Source organism: Pelmatolapia mariae, linkage group LG16_19 (assembly GCF_036321145.2).
Source record: "Pelmatolapia mariae isolate MD_Pm_ZW linkage group LG16_19, Pm_UMD_F_2, whole genome shotgun sequence".
NCBI classification, from domain to species: Eukaryota; Metazoa; Chordata; class Actinopteri; order Cichliformes; family Cichlidae; genus Pelmatolapia; species Pelmatolapia mariae.
The window spans coordinates 59,168,823-59,178,725 of NC_086241.1; the positions used below are offsets into that span (position 1 = coordinate 59,168,823).

Below are 9,903 nucleotides of genomic sequence, written 5' to 3' on the forward strand. Positions count from 1 at the left end.
TTTGCCGAGCTGAGATATGCTTTAGCAACTTCTATTCAATGCAACTTCTCTTGCATGCTGAAGTACAACTCATCATCTCATCAATTACACATACAGCCAGTCTGTAAGCTATACGTCAAAGTCTAAAGTTCCTGGTATCCGATGAAACAAGTCCCTAAATTATTTAGATGGCCCAGTCAGTGTTGCATGTGGCAACCTCATTAAGAGGCAGTATCACTGTTCACAATAAAAGAAATAGATTTGCTCACAGGAAATAACACAAACACAGTATCTTTGTTATCATATAGGGAAAATGCCTATGGATAACTCTTAATTAAATGATGCAAAGACTATTTTAGTTGATGCATGTATGAAACTATTTTGGGTAAATGCATTTCAAACAAAACACTGTTTTTAACTTTGTGCAGTAGCTTCCTTGTTTTTACCTAGATCCGTAACAGATATATTCTTTTCCCACCTGCGCAGTGGGAAGTGTTGGATCGGTTCAGTGACACCAGCCTGTGGTGTCACCGGTGTCTGTTGAGGGATTCTGCTGTTAATTACATGATTCAATACCAGCTAAGAGGGGTTGAGGAGATGTCCTAGTTCCTCCAGGAGAGCTAACTGTGTCACCAATAGTGCAAAGTTACTGGTTGCCCCTGCTGTCTCATATACTAACCTCATTCTCTGATGGATGTTGTCATCAAATTCAACTTTAAGCACAGAAGATGACTCTAGGGACCAAACCAGTCTGCCATCGCTGGTGTTTCTGTTTTGACAAAGAACAAAAATTAACATGAATTAATAATTTCCCATAGTTTTTGTTTTGTTCTAGTCTCTCTGTGCTCTTCTTTTTTCTCTTCTCTTTCCTCTTATCTTCTAGCTTGTTAGAGCGGAGGGCTAATCCAGGTGCTGCTGGGTGTCTCTTCCTGTTATAAGGGAGTTCTTCCTTCCCAGTGTCACAATTGCTTTCTCATAGGGGATCATCTGATTGTTGGGGATTTCTCGCTAATTTTGTAGGGTTTTGACCTTGCAATATTAAGCGCCTTGAGGCAACTGTTGTGAATTAGCAGTATATGAATAAAATTGAATTGAAGTGGACTTCTTTATACAACATAAGAGTTTCAAAACACAATAACTGTGCAATAAAAGAAAGCATTATCTATATTATGGATGAATATTTAGGTAACACTTATGAATATGCATGAGAAAGTGACACCTTTGACAATGTCGTCTAGGATGAGTCACAGATGAGTCACAGAATGAATTGATACCAATCATGCAACCTTATCCCATGTAGGTCCAGTGTCCAAAGACCTCTTTTGGCTGTTGGTTGTAGATTGGTTATCAACATCTTATTCATGCTCCACTGACTCTGTGGGGACACCAGCTGACTGTGGTGTACTATATCGTTGGGGCACATTTCAGACTGTTTGGATGACGACTCTGGCAAGCTTGACCAGTGAAACACAGCCACAGGGCATTGTTGGTGGTGGTGTTGAGTTGGCATTGTGCTAACTAGTGAGCATGTAGGACCTGGGTGTATTTGACCCTATATGACCTCAGAAATACTCAGAATCTGAGTGATTATTTTTAATGTCTGTGGATCGAAATATGTACTATATATAATAAAACACCCTATTATCATATAATGGGCAAACAAAAATCATGTGAGAGTGTTTGTGTTGTCAAATTGTGTGACCACATCAGGAACAGCGCTTGGAGAGTCTATACATTTTTGCATCTTACCATGTTTCTGTCTTTAATCCCAAAGAAAGGAATGGAAACACCACCTGGTGGCCGAAGAACTGTCACTGCAGTTGGCTGTACTGTGTTTGGCTCTGGCTCACTACACAGCTGAAAAAAAGAGGACCATACCTGGAAGGGAACTAAAGACAAGGAACAAATATCCTTTCACTACTCTTAACAGTCAGCTGATACCCAAAATACTGCTCACAGTGCAGAGGAGACCGAATTTAGAAGGACTGTTAAACATACCTGACTTTTTTTTTTAAAGCCTTTGGAGTGAGAGTCAAAAGGCAAAGTTTTCTGATCCAAATCAAGATATGTTATACAAGATAACATATAATTTGGACTCACTTGTATCTCTATCTAAACTAAATCGGGATCTCGCAAAAGTTTTGCGAGATCTCGCAAAAGTTCATCGTAATTTTTTTTCTCCCATGTCCCTTGCGGGGCTCCGTACAACTCAAACTGCACCAGCACAGTTCTTTTCTGGTTCCTGACTGGATCATTCTAAGTTTACTCAGAGACAGTATAGACTTTGTTTTAGCTAAATCTGATGCTAACAGTTGTATGAAAGATGCCTATAAACTGTTTTATTTTCTCTCAAAACTATCTATTTATCAGTAGATATTTGCTAATAAAAAGCTAAACTTTTTATACTTTTTAGAAAAAGTTCAGCTGATAGTTTAGCTTCATGAAGAAAGTAAGCTAATAGCCATGCTAGCTTAGTGTTTTTGTAGCTAACCATGGATGGAGAATTATCTCTTGCTTAACTTGGCAGATGATTTCCATCTTTAATGGTGTTTTATGTTAAGATGGCAACTAGGAAGAAATGAGCAGGTTAAACAGGTTAAACAACCTGTTCTCAGTCATTTGCAGCTAATATTGATTATTGAACACAAGGCTGTAATGTAAAATTAATGCATTCATTTGATTGTACTCATTTATTGTTTTGTAATAATACTTTTTAAAAAAGTTACATATCAGCATATAAACTTTGCAAAATAATCAAAGATTAAATTCATAACATTGTAAAAGCAATTTTTATGCCACTAAGCTTTCATACATTTGTGATTAGCTTTGTCATAAATAACAGTTTTACAAAGAATATTAGAAAATAACACTCTGGTATCAAACTTTGCATTTAAATCATGTTGTAGCCTTAAATTAAATATCCATGTGAGATATACACACTTTCTGTTTTCAGTCGATTTCTAAGTAGACTGGAAATTTATTGAATGGTGCAGCTATCTTTTAAACTTTTCTAAGAAAAATTGAGGTGACAGGTTAAGGTTAAAAATAAGTGTAGCACATGGACTGCTGGTCAGCTAAGTTATAATGTACTGCTTCAATTTCAAGTGGTAAAGCACATAAATTAATAACAACAAACCCTTAAGTAAAAATGTCACGTGTCAAATCTGGGTGTATATAGCTGAATCTGTTTCTTTAAAGAAAGCCCTCCATCTAGTGGTCAGACTATTTCATTCGCCAAGGATGAATCATAGGGAAAAAGAGGCCATTTTCGCCTCATCTGTTATGAACACTAACTGCATCACAGCGAGTTAATGTCCAGGCAATATATGTCATTGGATATTGCAGCCGTGATGCAATGGTAATTATGCATGATGGCAAGCTCTGAGGTTTGCTTCAATTTTTTACGGCCTCCAGGAAATGCTGCATCCCTTTGCCTGCTTCCATTCAGCAAAGAGGCAATGAGGTGGGGGAATTAAAGTGACACAGCTATATTATGTGAAAGTAAAGCGGAGCAGCTCACAAGGGTGAGATCTTTAAAGGGGGAGTAGCCTTTTTATAGATGACACTCACAGAGGCTCAGAATCTCTTCAGACTTTCGTAATCCTGAACGAGACTGGAGGAAATTTTCAATGTGAACAACCCTGCCTTAATATTTTCCAATCCATTGGACACGGTATAACTAAAGGCTTTGTGTTCTTGCTCCTCTCCCTGTTTATTTGTGAGGCACAGATGGACAAGCAGCTGATGCAGGAGGCAGTTCCACGCACAGCACACTTAACCGAGGACCCAGAGGCATCTTGAAATAGAAATTCAAAAGAGGAGGAGGAGGAGAGAAAGGAAGGGGGGTTTTAAGGGAGAGCATTGGTATGCCAGGTTCAGTACATAGCATGGCTGTGCAGAAGAAACAGTGTGTCATCCCTCCATCGCAGGGACCTCTTTCTACACGTACCATCGAAAGCCAAAGGAAGAGAAACAGATATGAAAAAACAGAAGGTTAGTAGCCTTTTTATGTGCTTTCTATGATTATCTTATCAAAACTGCCTTTTCATTGAATCAGAGATTGTAGATTAGAACCACAGGATCATTTCACCATATCGATTATTAGTTGATTATATAGATTATGCACTCCTCCTAAGAAATCTTTGCACATGACTACTGTGAACTAAATAACAAGGCATCTGTTTGTACATATTACAAAATAAACTAACAACACCAGTATACGGTACAGCCCTAAAGAAACACCTTGTTTAAACTAATTACTCTTCAGTCTTGCGTGTGCCACTCTATCATAACCTTTTACAGTGTTTGATTCAGCTGCACTCATGAGGACTGATCAGGTGCTAGCCTTTTATATGTAGGCAATTTATAAAGGCTCTTTCATGTGGAGCTGACCCTGGGGCCAAACAGTCCTGAACCACCACTGTTTGGGACAGCTTCTTAAAAGCTGATTTGATTTGAGTTTGTATCCAAGGGCCACTTCAAACAATTTAGTTTTATAAACTTGTGTCTGTTTACAGACGGAGACAATTCCAAGTATCTGGGTAATGAGTATCAGTTTTATTAAAAAATAGAGCCTTGACGAGAGAATTTTTCACAGAATAAGATTCATTTTTTTTCCTCTCTGACAGAAAATGGCTTGTATCACAAACCGATTTCAGCAACAGTGAAGAAAGCAACCTGTTCTGTCAACATCTGCAACACAGTTACTCCCCGGGCTGCTGCAGGTTTTTCAGATAACACTCACCCTGCTGTCATATTTTTAGGATGTTGGCCATGTTTTTTTACTTCTGTAAGTAAAATTGCTATTGTATCGTATCCTTGCATCCTGGCAGGTAATGGACAAAATGTTGACGAGAGGCTGAAAGCCGCACGAGAAAGAAGAGAAGAGCACCAGAAGCTACTTGGTATGTGGGCCCCTACATGATGGTAATATTCACATGTCCTTGCAAGTACACTGACCTCAATTTCTAATAATATTTACATACATAAAAATCCATTTTGCTTTGTTCATTCTTAGCCTCTCGGGAACTGAGCAGGTTAGAGCGGGAGCAGCGGGCTAGGCTTTACTATGAACAACAACTGCAGGAGCGCAAGAAGAAACTCCTGGAGCAGAGGCTCAAAGAGGAGAGGAGGCGTGCTGCTGTGGAAGAGAAGCGGAAGCAGAGGCTCAAAGAGGAGAGAGTGAGTTTTGATGGTGGATATCGAGTATTTTATTTCCAGCAATGCTGATGAGTTCACTGTTCAGGCTCTGCGACTTGCATAAGTAAAATTAACTCAAAGGTGTTTCTGAATTAAGGAACGATATGAATCTGCAGTGCGTAGGACACTCGAGAAGAGCCAAAAGGTCCAGCAGAACCTCAGTCAAAATGCAAGAGGAAGGAAACTCACTAAAAATGGTAAGCTAGGCGAATGTGCTTTCATTTCTCTCTCGTTTCTTTTTTTCTAACATAATCTTACTAAACTCATAACAACCTGCTTGCAGTATCTGTTGTCTCTGTAGGATATCTTAACACAACAATTCTTGGCATCCCCTATCTTCTGTTTTTGCTGCATTTAAAACTTTACACTGATTAATACACTAGTTCCACATCGCTTGCCACTGACCACATGGGAGAAGAACCTGGTCAGTCGTCTCCTTACCCCCACATGCTCTTATCTGGCCAGGAGCAAGAGTGCTGGTTGTCAGTCAGGAGAACAAGGTACTCTCCCCCATAACAGAAGAATGTACTTATTTTAATTTAACATTAAGGAACTTCTGTTGCTACAACAACTAACATCTCAGGGCCTTCTGGTCTCTAACACTGCTGCTTTTCTCTCTGCTGATACACTGCTTCATATTTCCATCCTTTTCACTGTTCCCACCATTTGTGCATTGTTCTCCAATTTGTCATAATTATGGCGCAAAACACTGGCTCAGTTGTCCATGTTTGTCGCCGTGCAGTTTCATTCCACTCCATGAATACCACCACCACCACCACCACCACTCACAAACCCCGGCATCACTCTGGTTCAGTCCACAACAGGCCATCTGCTTCCTCTGGTTCTCGCAACAGCCAGCACAGAAGCATCAGTGTGGCACAGGTATAGCTAGCTGTTTCTTTTCATTAGAAATCTTTACGATCAGCCAGCTGTCTCTTTGTTCAGTCACAGTTTTGAATTGGAAATAACATTTTCTTTTGATCTAGATAAAAGCAGCAAAGCAGCAAAACATTGTTAAGAGGACCTCGAGTACTGGCTCTAATGTTCAATCAAATACCATCAGCGTCTGTGTAAAATCAGCTGTGATGCAGAGCAGAACATCCTCTCCGTCATCAGAACGGTAGGTAAAGTGCCACAACTGTGCATCAGAGACAGAGCGGCAGTAATGTGAACAAAATGGTACATCTGCTCCCTTTTAATTTCTCTTAAAGGACCTCACAAAGATCAGTCATCAAACAGCCAACCCCGCTCCAGCCTGAGCTCCCATCAGTCCCTGAGGAAGATGCTGCTGTTTGCAACTCTGCCCTCTCTCCTGCTAACTTCAGGCCTGTCAGGACATCAGTTGAATCTCAGCAAGAGAAACTGAGGGGTAAAAATCCACAGGAGACTCCAAGTTCAAACCTGCCTGACAAAGACAAAGTGACATCAAACAGAACAGCAGGAGATGGAGGTAAGCTAGAAAAATGTATCTAGCACAAAGTGTGTCAATGTGTTTCTGGGATATTTATAGTGAAGTGTAAATTATTTCTCTTTAGGTCTCTCCAAAATGCCTCCTTGTCCAGCTCCACAGACTCCTGAAGTCATGTCCCGCCCCTCAGCTGGAACTACTGACCCAGAGGAAGCCTCACGTCTCCTGGCTGAAAAGAGGCGAGAGGCCCGACTACAGCGGGAGAAAGAGGAGCAAGAGCGATTACAGAGGGAGGAGGCCGAAAGGTAAAAAAGCACATCCAAGTATATGGTAACAATATTCATTAGCAAGCTTTTAAGAACATTACAAATAACATCCAGGCGGAGCCGTGAAGAACTTGAGCGCAGGAGGGCAGAGGAGCGGGCACGACAGCAGGCTGAGGCTCAGCGTCTCATAGAGGAGAAGAGGAGAAGGGAGCAAGAAGAGCAGCGACGAGCTGAGGAAGAGAGAGCTCAGGCTATGAGGGAAGCTGCCCTCTTGCAGAAACAGGTGGGAAACAGAAACGTTTTTTGTTATCATGCATTATATTCGTAGATAAATTTGGTTTTCTATTCACATTCTTACTTAATGTTTTTTACCTGTCTGTGCAGAGAGAGGAGGAACTAGCCAAAGAGCAAGCACGAGCAGAGCAGTTGAAACAAGAGCGGGAAATGCTCGCACAGAAAGAGGAGGCAGAGCGCCAAGCAAGGAAAAAGGTGACAACTAGGATTTTAAAGTACGACCGTCATTTCTGTATACAGCTCGGGCCACACATTAACTGAATTAATCAAAAAAATTAATACACCCCACTTAGAAAAAGAAGTTACAATGATAAAAATGGACACTGTGTAACTGAAAATATTTAAAAGACTTAGTTCAAACTGAGATTTTATTGTTTCCATTCATTGTTTGAACTTGATTCCTGCAGTATGTTGAAAATGGCGCTGTTGTATAATGCTAAAACCCGCCCCCAAAAAACGAAATACCAAAATCTGACAACTTATAAAATTAAGAAGAAAAATCAATGAGTATAAAAAGAGCAAGAAACTTAGACTGAGAAATAAAGCTGCACTAGGGTTCATCGCTCTGTGAAAGACTGCATGGACAAAATATTTCAGCCATTTAAGAATAACCTTTTTAATTCTAAGTAATTTGGAGATTTCATCCACTGTGATCACTAATATCTTTCAGAGTTTTACAGAGCCCGAAGACATTTCCGTACACAAGGGACGAGGCTGAAAATCGGTACCCTTGTTCCTTGGAACATCAGGAGACTCTGCAATAAAAGTTGCCTCATTTTAGCTTTTAGCCATTGCCACGGTTGTCAAAAAAATATATTACAGACAGTATTTTTAAAAGTGGATGTTTTACTATTTTGCCTTTAACTTGTAAGCATTTTTAAATTTATTATGGAAACAGGGTGTGCCGAAAAATCTGTTTTATGAAAGACACTGAATGTATTCTCTGAGTGAAAGTATTTTAGTGAATGTTGTTTTCTTTTGCAGCGACTTGAGGAGATCATGCGGAGAACCAGAAGGACTGATTCTCCAGATATGGTGAGATTAAGTGTTTCGTTTTTTAAAAAGTATACTGCCTCAGGTCTCTCATGACGCACATTCTGCATCAGCTATTTAACAATCAGTTTAACTTTTAAAAGCCACACAACTTGTCCTTGACTAAAATGATTAATGTCTTTTATCACAGAAATCTGTTCCAGTGAGGATCATGTCAAATGAAGCCCAACCAAAGGAAAACACACAGCCTGTGCACAATGGAACGATAGAAGATACAGCCAAGGTGCCAGTGGGAAATAAAACCACACAGCTGGGGCTGAACAGTCAGGAGGATATGCTACCTGTTGTGGCCTTCAAAGAACGCAGGTCTCTTAGAACTCTCACTGGCCTGGAGGAAATCCAGACCCACCAACGTGCAGGTGAGAAACAACCAGCATAGTATTTAAAAACACTTGTCCTCAGGGTGGGAAAGCGAAACCAACCATCAGCCTAATAATCAGCGAGTGTGTTTGTAGAATCACCCACCTTAAGTTACCAGTTACTCATTTACATGTTATAATTTGCCATGTTAATTCCCAATTGGCTGTACTACCCACACAGGCAGGCTCACTCACTCATGATTGATGATCCACAGTGATTTGTGCAGGCAGGCCCGTAGCAACCAACTCATAAAAACTCAGCTATAAATGGGGGAAAGTTATGCGAGCTTTGAAAAAAAACCTATTCAAGTTGATGGTGAAGCGTTCTATGCTCATAATGCTGCTTTCAAAATGTTATATTTGCTGTTTTTGATTTAATATCTATCATTCGTCGTCTTCTTTTGCTTTTTTTAGAGGTCATCTGAATGCCTGCAGGATGACTTTCAAAGCCTTTGTTGGAGACCGGTGAAACACAAGAATTACTGCTGCACAGCTATTTTGCTCCCCTTCGGCACTTTGAAGAGCATGTAAAATTATAGCCTTGCCTCCCAATGAGGATGTCAGCATTTGGTCACTTTTCTGTGTGTAACCAGTGGCACAAGCATAAAGCGAATCGCATATGAGCTTTTTCAGTACAGCAGTTTTCTGATCTAATAACTATCCAAAAAGCAGTAGATGTAGACTGTGCTGGCAAACGCAGTGTATCAGTTAAGGAGAGTGTTGCCTCTGTTGAAATATTAGGAATAGGAACTCTAAACAGTCACAATATGCCGTATGCTTTTTGCTTATTCCTGATATTTCTTGCCACCCTTGCACTTTTCTTCCTCGGTTTTGTCACTGTGGAGTTAGAATAGCATAAGTGGCAGTTTGCTCTGAGAATACAAGAGTTTAATGTGTTAGCAAAAGATGACTTCCTGCATTCCCACTGTACCTTAACCTTGGATTTTGTAAAGTATAGCAATCATGTAATTCAAAGCTGCTAAGGAATATAGTTTCCAAAGACTGTGCTTCATTTTTCTTGTGAGTGTGTGTATTTGTGCCAATTTAGAGGATACAATGCACAGTGTGTTTTTTTTGCACTGACTGCTTTGTTTGATATTGCATAATCACTTTACAAGCAAGGTCTGATGCATAGAGTTTAAGCGTTTATTCATATAAAAGCATAAAACAAAACCAGATGTATCTGAGCCGCAATATTTGATCTTATAGTTCAAGTACTGCTTATGACTATCACGTTAGCCAATTATATGCCATATTTGATTAAAGTTAATACTATGCCACGTCTTTGCCTTGTTTTTCCAGCTGAAAACATAAATAAACTGTAAAGATAAAAACTACCAAGCAT

General features: G+C 39.9%; 1 protein-coding gene across 3 annotated transcripts; it reads left to right on the plus strand.

The window, feature by feature from the left end:
- The first annotated feature begins 3,364 nt into the window (after positions 1–3,364).
- map7a (microtubule-associated protein 7a) lies at positions 3,365–9,805 on the plus strand. 3 transcript variants are annotated; one of them, XM_063499846.1, is made up of 16 exons: positions 3,365–3,442; positions 3,709–3,972; positions 4,608–4,703; positions 4,812–4,883; positions 4,997–5,160; positions 5,276–5,375; positions 5,562–5,678; positions 5,897–6,060; positions 6,165–6,298; positions 6,390–6,628; positions 6,714–6,891; positions 6,967–7,135; positions 7,237–7,341; positions 8,131–8,181; positions 8,330–8,558; positions 8,973–9,805. In XM_063499846.1, the coding sequence occupies exons 2-16, from the start codon at positions 3,846–3,848 to the stop codon at positions 8,981–8,983; spliced, it is 1,956 nt and encodes a 651-aa protein (XP_063355916.1). In that variant the 5' UTR covers positions 3,365–3,442; positions 3,709–3,845; the 3' UTR covers positions 8,984–9,805. The 3 variants fall into 3 exon arrangements, with proteins under 3 accessions (XP_063355916.1, XP_063355917.1, XP_063355918.1); XM_063499847.1 differs by lacking the exon at positions 3,365–3,442 and having other exon boundaries at positions 3,518–3,972; positions 5,921–6,060; XM_063499848.1 differs by lacking the exons at positions 3,365–3,442; positions 5,562–5,678 and having other exon boundaries at positions 3,518–3,972; positions 5,921–6,060.
- Positions 9,806–9,903: the final 98 nt, after the last annotated feature.

What these genes read in the sequence shown, in the direction of transcription:
- map7a (XM_063499846.1), top strand. Translation starts at nt 3,846, where the DNA reads ATGCCAGGTTCAGTACATAGCATGGCTGTGCAGAAGAAACAGTGTGTC. An exon ending in GAAGCATCAGTGTGGCACAG is followed by an intron (nt 6,061 to 6,164) that starts GTATAGCTAGCT and finishes CTTTTGATCTAG; the next exon opens with ATAAAAGCAGCAAAGCAGCA. An exon ending in GGACTGATTCTCCAGATATG is followed by an intron (nt 8,182 to 8,329) that starts GTGAGATTAAGT and finishes CTTTTATCACAG; the next exon opens with AAATCTGTTCCAGTGAGGAT.